At 42.3% G+C, this 13222-nt stretch overlaps 2 protein-coding genes across 2 annotated transcripts in view; one reads left to right on the plus strand and one right to left on the minus strand.

Moving 5' to 3' along the window:
- Positions 1-2208: 2208 nt before the first annotated feature.
- Positions 2209-6425, plus strand: LOC136436221 (tetratricopeptide repeat protein 22-like). Its single transcript, XM_066430010.1, has 3 exons — positions 2209-2279; positions 3358-3462; positions 3880-6425. The coding sequence occupies exons 2-3, from the start codon at positions 3375-3377 to the stop codon at positions 6252-6254; spliced, it is 2463 nt and encodes an 820-aa protein (XP_066286107.1). The 5' UTR covers positions 2209-2279; positions 3358-3374; the 3' UTR covers positions 6255-6425.
- Positions 6426-6643: 218 nt separating this feature from the next.
- LOC136437201 (E3 ubiquitin-protein ligase MYCBP2-like) overlaps positions 6644-13222 on the minus strand; it is a 160770-nt gene continuing 154191 nt past the window's right edge. Inside the window, exons 69-76 of the mRNA XM_066431682.1 lie at positions 12924-13059; positions 12352-12458; positions 11737-11928; positions 11105-11212; positions 10437-10646; positions 9491-9598; positions 8601-8766; positions 6644-8124 (exon numbers count right to left, since the gene is read on the minus strand). Of these exons, the coding sequence (XP_066287779.1) occupies positions 8009-8124; positions 8601-8766; positions 9491-9598; positions 10437-10646; positions 11105-11212; positions 11737-11928; positions 12352-12458; positions 12924-13059 (1143 nt within the window). The 3' untranslated portion in view covers positions 6644-8008. The remainder of the gene's footprint in view (positions 8125-8600; positions 8767-9490; positions 9599-10436; positions 10647-11104; positions 11213-11736; positions 11929-12351; positions 12459-12923; positions 13060-13222) is intronic.

The raw sequence follows: 13222 nt of genomic DNA on the forward strand, positions 1-13222 counted from the left end.
GCTAGGCGGGAAATTAACTAGGGTGGCACACAGGCTACTAACACCCCTCGTTACATAATAGTTGGCAACGTAATTCGTGAAAATTAACGCGAGCTGGTTTGTTTTTGGTTTCCCGCTGTTTTTGGGGGTATGACGGATCGTTACTTTCAATGTAGGACGTTGGCAAGAGTTCACCGCGAACTCTTGGCCCAAAGACAGAAACTCCTACCGTGAGTGTGTTAAGGTGACACAATTGGATGCCAGCACGAGCACAATGCTCATAAGAAGATATCCTACCACAAATCTCCAAGTTGTTAGTGTGAGTATACATTTCAGGCACCGAGCCATAACTTGTGATGCGAAGACGACCAGAGGCAAAGCAAAAACCATCGCGAGGCCGGCAAGAATATCCTCTACCAGGCTCCACAGGGCGCTGAAAAAATGGTAGAAATTGGCCAAATAGACGGATAACATGCCAGAGGAGTTAGTCCGTTAAAGGAGTACAGTTTGCCACAGGTATTTTTTCAGCGACCTGTGGAGCCTGGTAGAGGCTAGCAAGGAAGGGGATGGCTCAAAGACAGGTACCTATCCCTCTCTTTGGAAACACTTGTCTATTGACAGTCTTCAATAGCACATGAATGGTTAAAGTGCTGGTAATTAATTAAGAGATCGCTGGCCACATATTTCTTGTCCAGGTTGATTCAAAACGCGTCAAGAACTGTAAAGGTGTGACAATTTATGATCAAAGATAAACAGAGAATGTTCAATAATGTTATTTGGCGCGCTTCCTTTTGTTCAATGGACCCTTTTAAGTGTGGACATTCCTCGGGGCATCCGGTAATATTGGCTGTCAACCACCATTTAATCACCCTTTGCCATGTTCTGATGGTTCTGAAGTGCACTAGGATAACTTAAAACAAACAATGCTTCCCCTGTACATGTGTAAACAGTCCTAATCGTGTTTTCTACTTCAGTGGCGCAGTCAAGAGTTTCATTATACTGGAAGAATGTCCCAACGTCACTTCTGACAACTTAGTTTAGTGTCGCTTGTCAAGTCAACCATGGGTGAAAACGTTTTACACAATAGCTCGTTCAGAAGACACGAGAATGACGAGATTTAATTAGATGGTTAATGAGCATTTGGAGCGCAAAAGGTCTCACCCAGCGTTTACAACGTGAAAGGCGCTGTGGTGTCTTCCGTAGTGGGTGAGGCATATCCGCTGTGCTGTGCTGTGCTGGCGAGATATGAAGTTAGTATTCCTATAAAATAAGGGCCGTTGTCGTGAAAATACATACGACACACATCCCAAAAAGCAACAATTATTGTGTGCACTGATTTTCACCCTAATGTTCCTTTTGTAGATTTTCACCCTAATGTTCCTTTTGTAGACAACGTCTTTACCGTTTGACACCTTCACGTATGAGAAGGTACGTCTGACCTTGGTAAGGTCAACGACCGAACCGCAATGCCTTGACTGCCAGTGGTGCACATTGGGTTTGCATTAAAGTGTAAGAAATGGTCGCGTAAAATGCTTAGACAGCCTCTAAACCGGGCACAAATGGTCAAACTGGAGCTTGTATTTCAAATGAATGATGTATTCTCAAGCGTAGCTATGCTAGATTTACTACCCAAGGATCGGTATGCTGTCCCGACTCTGTTTGTAAAGCAACAGCCCCCTTTACAAATTCTGCAGAGAATAAAACTCATAGTCAGCAAGCATGCAATGTTCAATAAGGACTTTGCGGATGACGTTGGATTCCATCTTCATAAATGACTGTCGTTTTTATATCTTCACCACTCTGTGTAGTTATTCTCGTGGCACAACATGGCGGTTCCAAGCGAACGTGTCACCTTTGCCTGCAAGAGTCAGGTTTGTTTGGGTATTCAAAGTGTTATTGAGGCACTTGTACCAGAACAAAGGACGTGTCGGGTCCTGTTTCCAATGACACATCAACCACGTGATTAACTTGTTTTGAAAGATCGCCGTTAGTAAGTTTGATACCATACAATGTAATAAGAAAATTTCCACGCCATAGTTTTCAATCCGATATTTTTATTGTTTTCCTTTACAAGCTAATTACTTCTATTCATCAAAGAAAAAAAGCTGGGTTACCCAAGTCATAAACAATAGCCACAGTCATTTATTTTGATGTAACGTTATAGCTGTGTAAACACAGGTGGCTAGACATGACGCGATCACGTTACCTTTGGCGTTGCGCAGGCCGAAATTCAAACAGGACAGAAGACGAAGTTCAAACTGGTGCGAGGTGCCGTTTGTGACCAGGTAACAGCTTAACAGGTGAGCTTCTGTGATGTAGAATTTGTTAAACTAATACAACATGATGGTTGGTGCCTGTTGAGAGGGTTACTATTTCGTAAAACTTTCGATACATTTCGATAGTGTGTCCCAATAAGTCCAAGGGTAAGATAGTGTAGAGTGTACTTGGTTTGAAGTTCGCAACCTCACGCGGAAACAAGGTGTCTAACTCAAATGTCGGGGACACAGCTATAAACTAAAAAGTCTTCTATCATTTAGATGTCCACCAAAACTCAAATCATTGTGATATTTGAAAATCAGTAGGCAAGAAGCAATCGAGAAAAACACGGGTAAGGCTGAGCTAGAACCGTGATTAGAGCTGTGTACGTGTGGGTTGTCTTTAGTGCTCCTCTTGGCATGAAATCTACGAAGACTTTTGAAAATGTGGGGTGAGAAATCTTTCTGTATTTAAACCGGAAAGAAGTTGGTTGCAGACTTTAATCAGAGCAGGTTGACCCCACACCTTTATCCAATTGTTCATGATTTTTACTCTCTCTCTCCTAACGTTACTGATTTTCAAAACGGCGTCGCCTGCGATGAAATGACCATCATGAGTTTCGGTGTACCGAGTACATTTATATAAGGCTTCATAGTTGATAACTATAAAATCCCTAAAGTTGAGCTATTCCCCCTTATTTCCGGGTGGGTTGCAAACCCTTTGAGCGACCCTCGTAAAGTGTACATGACAACTGCTAAGAAAAGCTGCTGCCCTTTTGTGTTGTTCGCAGAGGGTATTCAGAGGCATCTTTCCATAAACAAACACAAGCTTTTGTTCACTGCCATCGCCCAACGGTGTTCGACGGTAACTAAGTAACATACACGTTTGGATTTATAAGCAGCTAAAAGTGTCGAGCGCGATTATGATGGCGTTGTATACTTAGAAAAAAACAACAAAAAAACTACAGGACAAATCAATGAGGAGCATTATCAATAACAATTTATCACCTCCACAAAAGCTTTCGTGTTAGGTGCGAAGAGCAAGTTCCTGTATCCTCAGAAAGTTTAGGTCATCACTGTCATTATGTCGTACATAATGTTATCTTCTTAATCTATAATTCAGAATTGGTGATCAAAACCATGTCGCATCTGGAAGACAATCCCTCCTTTGGAGAGACGCAGGCACAAGCTGAAACAACAGCTGGTACTGAAGGACAGCAATCTCAATGTAAGTCTCTGCCCTTGACACACAAAAACGTACTGTACCACTCGTTTGTTTATTTCGGCATAATCAATTTTGCCTATTGCCGTCTACATATTGTGATTGTGTTTTTGTACGAAACATAGAAAGAATGAATTCTGTACTTTAATTCAGGGAAGACACGTAATGTCCCCCCCCCCTGCAGACGTGCGTTTACATTTCGTCAGCAATGAATTGAAATAGATAAACGTTAACCTAGGTTGGCACATGATGGTAAGGAGTTCATCATCACACGAGAACACTAAGTGTAACAATAAGTGGTTTCCGAACTAATGAGGAAATCTTTGTTTAAAAACCTCGACCAACTGTGAATAATTGATTACTGTTGCGTTGCCCTTTGAAAGAATATTAGCTCAAAACTACCACTTTATGTGTTTCGTTCAGGTAATTCCAATGAAGCTATCTTGGAGCACAAGCCTGGACACTTCCATCTGCCACTGGCCGTACTACGTCCATCTTCAGACCAGCGAGACATTCAGCTGAAGAAAGACAGGCTTTCAGACCAGTTTAACAATCCAGACGAAGTTGAATGCACAAAACTAGGTCTCCTAAACTTCATCAGTGTTTTTGAGTATACCTTACAACATACAGATGAGGCAAGGAAGACTGCGCAACATGTTTTGGAGAAAGATCCCTATAACTTAAATGCTCTCAACAATTTGGCACACATCAACAGAACGTCGGGCATGGAAAGTGAGGCCAAACGACTGGAGGCTAAAATTACGACATTGCAAGGTAAAGAAGGTGTCAGTACATGTGAGCCCATTGCAAAGGCACTAGTGGCACGCTCCATGGCAGAGCAAGCATTTGCCCTAACGTATGACGTTTTTGACAAAGATGAAGATGACGAAGGTACAGAGCAAACTGAGAAATTATTCAATGCTCGAAAGCTTTATCAAACTGCCTTTGAAATTGGAAATGCAGCTATTGATGCGAGGGAGAAAATGACATGGTCATTTTTCAAAGCCTTCAACAGTAAGAGAATCCTTTCACAATACCTTTACCTGTCTGTTCACAAGTATGATGGGGAGGTGAAAGAAATGATCACTAAAAATCTGGATAAAAGTATTGCTGGTTTTACTGAGGTTCTCCACCAAGAGCCCACTCCACTGTACAAAGCACAGGCACTTGTCTACATGAGATGTGTGATGTCCAGGACAGAGTATGCAGTGCAGCAACTGCATCTTCATGATATTCAGATGCAGATAACAACGTTCAAAGAACAAGTAACAACCTTGCTGCAGAAGGAGGGGTCAGTCAAGCATGCAATAGATTTAGTGAAAAATAATCATCGTGTACTTAACACAATGGCTCTTGTATTAAAAAGTGAAAATGTTGCAGAGGCAGAAGCTACAATAAAAGTGTCCTTGGAAACAGAGAGTGATCCTACCAAAAACTGGTATGCGTATCTTTTAAAAGGGGAGCTTGAATTGGAGAAGTACAAACGTATTACTAAGGGGCATCCACAGAGCAAGAGAGACACAGGCAACATTGAACTTCTGAACAGTTCTATATCAAATCTAAAATCAAGTCTGGAAGGTATGAAGTCATCAAAAATTTATACCGTGTTAGGAGAAGCCATCATCAATTTAGCACTTTCAAAGTCTGGCCCAACCCAACACACAGATGAAGACATGGAGACTGAAACTTATGAGCATCTGAGACAGGCACTAGACTACTTCAATGAAGCCCTAAAAAAGGACTATGGGGCAAGAAATCCCAGAACCCACGCTTTCCGTGGTGTGTGCTTAAAGCGACTGAAAGAAGAAAAGCAAGCAGTTGAAAGTTGGAAAAGGGCTGTTGAGTTGGATAGGGAATCAACTGCATACTGGGGAAACATCAGGTCATTGCTGGCCATGCTTCTGAATCAATGTACAGAGACTTCAGACCTCAAATCCCGGCAGCCAGTTGTGGCAGAGACAGCCACCTATCTGAAGGTGGCACTGTCCAAGTATAAAACAGTCTGCGGCAAATTCATACCCAAACTCATTGAACAGTTTCCTGGAGAATTTCTGCAAGCAGCCGACTACTTCAAGATCACAAATGACTTCGCTATGGCGAGGAGAATTTTGGAAGAAGTTCACCACGTGAGTCAAACAGTCACGTTGCCTCTCCATCAAGAGATTGAAGAAAGAAGGCGCCGAATAGAGGAAGAGATAGAAGAATGTCAAGAAGCCCTTGCCAACGTTGGTATCCAAGAGCCAGAAAGAAGTGAGGATGAACAGACAGCTGACAGTGATGTAAGTAAGGAAGGGGCAACGTTAACAGGTGATGTCCTAGATGAACGTCTCCCAGCCACTGACGAACAGAGAGCATTCATGCCACTACAGCTACAGAAAGCCAAGAACACCCAGGGCTTCCCCTACGACTTCTTTGTCATCCACAGTGCCAAAGACGCAGAGTGGGTAAACTACACCCTCCTTGCTAAACTGGAGGGTGAAGAAGGCCTCAAGGGCTGCATTGCAGACAGAGACTTCCAACTTGGAAAATATGTTCTGGACAACATCACAGCAGCCGTCAAGGACAGTGCAAATGTGCTGATCATCCTCACACCAGACCTTGTGCAAAGCCGGTGGCGCAAACATGAGATGAAGGAGGCACTTCATGCCATGGTGGAAGTGGGAAAGCCAGTAATCTCTATTCACTGGAAAGACTGTGAGGTTCCCGATGAGCTAAAGAAGATTACGTACTTGGATGCACGGGAGCACTTCGACTGGGAGCACCTCTTGCGAGATTTAAGTGATGAAAACATTGAATAAGTAAATGTATAGGATTCTATACCTGTACAACACATTTGTATCTTAGTCCTGGGCCTATAATGAATATGTAAATTGTGTAAGTTTCACATTATGGAGTGGAAGAGGGAACAGTATCTGTCATCCCTATTCTCCGGAAAGACTGTGAGGTTCCGGATGAGTTCAAGAAGATTACCCACTTGGATGCACGGGAGCACTTCGACTGGGAGCGCCTTTCGAGTACAATTTGTCCTGTTGTAGGACAAGTTGGACAACATTAATATTTTCTGCAATGCTAGTGGCATAATAGCACATGTACAATGTGCAATGTACATGGCATTTCTAGATGTGGTGTATAAAGCAACTTTTAACAGATCTAATACTGTACCCACAATAAGAACATCAGACAAAGATAGTGTAAGATCTCCAACTTTATTCTTACTCAAATCAAAAAATATTCTGAAATCTTCAAGATAACCGTTGCTATCATATCCTTGTCGGCTTCAGAAAGAGGAGCTATCTTACATATGAACATCAACTTGATGTAGAAACTGTAGTACATGTATAAGGTGTCTATATCCTTGCAATATACCTGATAGCTCTGTGAAGAGAAGCACTAAATCCTGATTACAAGTTGATTATTGAACTCTTTTGTGCACAGTCTCTCGTCTATCCTTACATGGCTCTGTGACATCAAAGCTTTAACTACCGATAAAGAAAACGTCAGATTCTGTAAACTAAAAAGTAAGCTATTGGCTGAAAAAAGCAACAAATGTACATAATGTATTGCTAGCTTTCTATGCCTACATGTACTCCTGCTCAACACAAGTTATTACTGAATTGAGCTTCTCTGGAAGTCCTGTGATGTAGTGTCGGAGGAAATAACACTGTTTGTAGAAGTATGGAACCTGGGAGCTTATAATGTCAACTCAGGTCAGCTGTAACCATGGAAATGGGGTGATCGGCACATCCGTTCCCATGGTTACGACCGTCCTGATACACTGTGGCACTGTTGAGTTTTGCGGATGAAGTAGGTTGTCAGAGGCCTATATTATGTACATTCTGATTGGTTCGGAGTTTGAGCACGGACGCCAGCGGTTCTTCATTGCACAGGCAGTAGTTCAGCTGACAAGCAGCGGGGTCAAAGGTCATACCGTCTACCTTGGTACAGGGTGTGGTCACTATTATACAGTTGTGTACAAAGTCTGCTCACAAACTGACATGTAGAAATCGTAAAGGTCTGATCTATAGAGTCTAGATAGCGGAGGTAAGTGGAGATAGAAATCGAGATATGTCTACTAAAATAGATCTTCTATTTGTGTTCTTTTTTGTGATTTATACAAGTTTAGAGGTGTTTTTCTTTTTACTTTCTACAGTAAAGGTATAGTCACCTTCATACAAAGAGAAAGAGGAGCCTCTTAGTAGTTTACACTCATGACTCTTTTCCCTTGGCCTTAAGTACTTTGAGAAGTTACAATCTTGCCTCGGTTCAAGAAGTTCCACATAGCTATGGATTCCTGTACACTTGACAGACCAGTGACAATCTTTATCTACTCTCATATAGATTTTTTGTATAAAAACTTCCAGCCATCGTTGTTGGAGTCAGAGTTCTTGAATGCAGCTGTACATTCGACTTTACAATCATGCACTTCTTCTTGTCTGTAATATCTTTTTCTCCAGAGATCTGAGGTCAATAAAAAGACTCTTGTGACCGCGAAAGGGTGAATATGTCTGCCTGATTTGTTCTGCAAGGTAGCTGGAGTATAGTTGTGAGCTCTTCAGAAAGTGTGGGCATTTCTACATACACCACAGCCTAGAGCAAACTCTTCCCCGGTGGGAGGGTGGGTGACGTGGAGAGGGCACTCATCCCCTTCCAGCTGCTTCCCTCGAGGACCTGGGAACAGAAATAATCAAGTTAGGGCTTCGCTAAGTAGTGGGAGGGGGGAATCTTAAAGTTCCCCCAGCACAATCTTAGATTACGACCTGGAAGTAATCAACATACCCGCATACCAAATATCGTTCCAATCCATCTACAGCTTCTTAATGTATTATTGCTGGCCAAAACAGATAGACAAACACACTGAAACAAATTACAGTAAAACCTGGTCAGACAACCACCAGGGGCAGACAACCACCACAAGCCACATTAAAACAGTGCCATCCATTTTTACATAGTTAACCCCACCCTGTCCTCGGCAACCACCTGTCCTCAGCAACCATTTTTCTTCAGTCCCTTGAGTGGTTACTGACTCCAGGTTTGACAGTGCCTCCATAAGGACTGCTGCCCTTTCCACAAGGACATATCTTTAAAAGGCTATAATCCCATAATGGAACAAAACATCTAAAAACTCAGAGTGCTGCTGTTCCCACCTGCTGGACAGTGAGGTAGTTCTTGTTTGGGGATGTTGGTGACACGTTGGAAGTCGTCGTGGCAGGGGTTACAGAAGTGGGTCGTGCCGAAGCAGAAGAAGACGGCGACAGAGCAGCAGTACCGACACTTGTACTCCAGGAAGTCTGTGCCGTGCTTCGGACACATCTGGAAGGAGAACAAGTTTTATATTTGAACTTTTGAACGAACCCCATATTTCAGAGCCGTAGAGAATAATGGGTTTAGCGCACGCATCAAAAGTTTGTTTCTCACAGAAATTGGGGCGTCGGCATTGTCTAGAGATTGGTTAATGCCGAACAAAGCTTTTAGACCTTTCCTGTAGAGATGTTTGTGATTCGCCTTGAATGTGCCGGCAGAGTTGACAATAATACCTAAGTAACAATTGTTGTGACCTGTACTTAGCCAAGTGTGGCAGAAATGTGCAATAAAGGTCTTCATTCATTCATTCATTAACTGAAGGTATGAATAATGCATGTATAGACAATGATTGCAGTAATCAACATCTTATGGAATATATGTAATGTACTAATGGACATAAATACATCTTCAAGTATTGACATCTTACAGATCACTTTATTTTATGTTCTATCAGATCTGTCAGATCTGTTTGGCTCAGTGCTGCTTTTCAAAGCTAATGAAAATCACATCTCTGAAAAAACATAGCTTTAACAAACTAAGATATATTTACATGTAGATGTAAAACACATTCTTATCCGATACATTTGTACATTGTCTTTTGTAAGGTAGATTAGTTTCATACATGTAGAGGGGTTGTTATTTTGTTGCAGAAGATGCCATATGTTGCACCTTCTGCAATTGTTGTGCATTTGTATAATGTACAGTATTTGTATATAAATGATGTGGAACTGACCTGTGCCCTGGAGACATCTGAGCACGCTCCACACACCAGCTCTGCAGGGTCATAGTCCTCCCCCACCCCAGCCTCCTGGTCACACCGGGCCTCTCCTCCGTAATATGCCTGGATGGGAGGAACATCAAAATTGTGTCTCAATATCAATACATCAATCCCCTACTTTACAATACAATGCTTGCTTGCTTATGTCAAGACTGGAAGGTCTCAAGTCGTAAGGGCAGTCCATGTGGTTCTATCCCTCATCGCTTGGAGCAGACTATCAACTTCAAGGCCAGTGTCTTTCTTCAGGGTGTCAATGTATGGTGCTGCGGGTCTTCCAGGCCTCCTTTACCCATGCCTGGGAGTCCAGAAAACCAGGTCGGCCACTTCTTCTTTGCTTCTGAGGCAGTGTCCAGCAAACTTTAACCTCCTTGTCCTGATCTTATCAGACAGTTTTCAATACAATGCAATATGAAAGTAATCTCTAGTGTTTTCCACAATCATGACTAAACTTTCCGGGCCTCCCCTCCATTATATGCCTCAACATCTGTTAATCAATCCCAGCTTCAATGTTGTGTCCATGGGAAAGGCAATTTGTACCTAAGTCCTTAAGAGACTCAATGCAATAAGCAAGCAATCTCTGGCATTTTAACATGACTAAATGGTCCTTGGGAAGGTAGAGAAAAAGATGAAGGGATACAGAAGATGCTGATGAACTAGAGAATGGGTAAACTAGACAGACTACAAGTTGTTAGGAGGGGGTTCCGTGAAGAATAAAAGAGATCAGATGCTCTCCACTGACAGGTACATGTACTAATGCCTACCTTCGGAAGATGTTAGAATGTAAATAATGGCACTTAAGGCACTACTGTAGTATAGTGTAGGCTCTACTGTGTTCATTGAAGACATCTACAATCTTCACTCAGTGCCATAACAAAAAACAGGAAAAGAATGTCTTCTATACCTTGTTGCACTTGTAGCAGACATAGTAGGCATATCTGTTCATGGCGTAGCCAGCAGTGTCGTTGTAGAACCTGGCCCCGGGTGTGGTGATGGCCTCACACTGACTCAGACCCTCGTACTCCAGTCTCATCAGTGCTTTCCTCTTGACATCATCGTACAGGGCACGGATGGGCGCCAGGAGGTCCTTCAGGGTCGGGTGGTCGATCTCACACTGTAGGGAGAAAATAGAGTCAGCATTACAGATGGATTAGGGACATCATGGATGGACTAGTTGGAACCGTTTGATCAAACTAAGGGACGAAACGTTATAAAAATTTGAAATTATTTTTCTTTTAGGTCAAAAGTTTGTCAATTTTTGTTTCCATTTTTCCTTAAACCTCTTTGATTGGTACAATTTCTATTTTGCCCTCACAAGGCATACTGCATAATACAATGCCATTTTCATCCCAACAACCATTTCTGATATGACCCCTTACAAGGGATACCTTCCTATTATTTCTATCACAAACATGAACTTAAGGTACTTAACAACATTTCGTACAGAGAAACTAATGAGTAGCCACAATACCATAACTTGGAATGGTGGTACTAAATACATTCTTCTGCTAAGAATACAAGTTTACACCTTCTACGATTCATCCTACAATGACTGAATGTGTTGGTACTAACCTTACAGATGGGACAGAGAGAGAACCCGAACGAGATGCGAGGTCCCACCCACTTCCTCTCCAGGACATTCCTGCAGCAGTGTTTGTGGAACACGTGGCCACAGATCAACTGTGCGGGGAAAAAGAGATGATTTCACACTTTGTACAACAAACAATGAGTAGAGCGACTTTGTAAAGTCTACATACAATCTTTAGTCTTTGCTTTGCTCTGACAAGGTGCTTGTTGCTAGGTTGTTGACTTAAGGTTCTGGATTCGAATTCCTAGCCGCTCAATGTTTTGACCTTGGGAAATACATTTTACAACAATTTCCTCACTTGACTCGGATGAAAATGAGTACGCGTCATACATTGTACATGTACCTAGCTTTTGTAAGGGACGTCCTCTTAGGTGGGACATACATTGTACATGTACAAGATGGAGGTCCCATGTTTGAGCTTGAGCATATTCCCACCACATTCATAAAAAAGAGTAGGGGTCCATCCCAGTGTGGATCAAACTGAGTGGATCAAACCTTACAGTTTGGTCTTATGCAGCTTGTACTTACTGTACAAAACTGGTGTGTCTAATATAAAGGCAATTTACTGGTCATGCAAACCAAACAAAAAAGGACAAGAGAAGAATATCATAATTACCTGTATGGCAGGAGCAGCAGACAGGGCCTCGGTGAAGCACACCATACACATGTCATCAGCATCCTGCTTCAGGGTCATCCCGTCCGCACCCTTACAGCCGTGGAGGCACGGCAGACAGGTGTCCTCGTCCTTCACACCCCCGCAGGGGTGCCCACATGGTAGGGTCCGGGTGCAGGCGTTTCTGGCATGTTCCTGGATGGGGGAGGCAACATGGATGGTGAGTAAAGGTCAACGTCTTGTATGTGGATTACACAAATCAGCTTGCTCTTCATATGGTGACTGTGCAAATCTAGCAGAAACTTTTGTATTGACTTAGCACGAAAGGTGATAATGAGGAGACAAAGAAAGAGACAGCTTCTTTAGCAAAGGAAACATTGCCTGTATACAGTTTCCTGCATCAGAAACTTCCAGCCTTTAAGTTGTAATGGACTTGAGGCACTGATCTACAAACTTAACCTGTTCTTTTTACATCAAAGCAATGGTAATGTCTAAAAAGTATGGCTCCTTTCAACCTGCTACTTAAGTTACCATTAAACAATGTTAACTAAAGTAGAATACTGTATGTGCACCTTCTTGCATTTGTTAAAAACACCCTAATTTTCCTGCCCAACTAACCTGACACTCTGGGTCTGCACACACGTTCCCTATAGCCAGCAGACCGGTGTTGCTGCTCGCACCACAGAATCGACACGTTCCAGCAGAGGCACTCGATGTCATTTTACCTGTAATCATGGCAGCAGGACATCATCAACCATGTTGGAACGAATAGAGTACCAAAAAATTGAGACAAAGAGTATAGGGGTGGGCAGAAAGGCTTGCATCCCTATTTTAAGAAACTGCACTAAATCTTTCACAAGAGAAGTTGTACAAAGGATTTTGCAACCAAATTTGTACTGTATATGAAGAGGACAACAAAATCAAATTTAAGCAAGACAGAAATATTTGAGGGTTCCTATTTACGATTATATCAGAAACCTAAAGGGCACAAAGTATTCTAGGGATAATGAGTATATTCTATATAGGAGTCGGCAGAATATACTAAGTACAATGTACTCTTCTAGCAAAATCTTTCCTAATGAAAATGTACCTGTAAGTGCAATGGATTTCATAATCAAATGTTGTATTGCATGTGGATAGGGTAAGAGTTTGGTGACATGAAGTCATAAGATGGTCTTTATCTAACTCACCCCCGTTCCTCTCCCTGAACTCGACCATGGCCTTGAGAGTCTTGCTGTCAGCCAGAGCCATGACCCAGAACAGCTTGGTGCGACCACACCCCTCATGGAGATCCACCTTGATGGACTCCTCCTCTTCCTTAAACACCTGTGATGGGAGAGATGGGAACTGGTATTTATATGTATTCAAGCCACACAATTTTAACTTCTTGGTTCTTAGATTTAAAAAGAATTATGTTAAATTTGAATATCAACATAAACAATAATTTGGAAATGAAAGTCTAATCAATTGGAAATGAAAGTCTAATTAA

Source organism: Branchiostoma lanceolatum, chromosome 6 (genome assembly GCF_035083965.1).
Source record: "Branchiostoma lanceolatum isolate klBraLanc5 chromosome 6, klBraLanc5.hap2, whole genome shotgun sequence".
Lineage (NCBI taxonomy): Eukaryota > Metazoa > Chordata > Leptocardii > Amphioxiformes > Branchiostomatidae > Branchiostoma > Branchiostoma lanceolatum.

What these genes read in the sequence shown, in the direction of transcription:
- LOC136436221 (XM_066430010.1), top strand. Translation starts at nt 3,375, where the DNA reads ATGTCGCATCTGGAAGACAATCCCTCCTTTGGAGAGACGCAGGCACAA. An exon ending in TGAAGGACAGCAATCTCAAT is followed by an intron (nt 3,463 to 3,879) that starts GTAAGTCTCTGC and finishes TGTTTCGTTCAG; the next exon opens with GTAATTCCAATGAAGCTATC.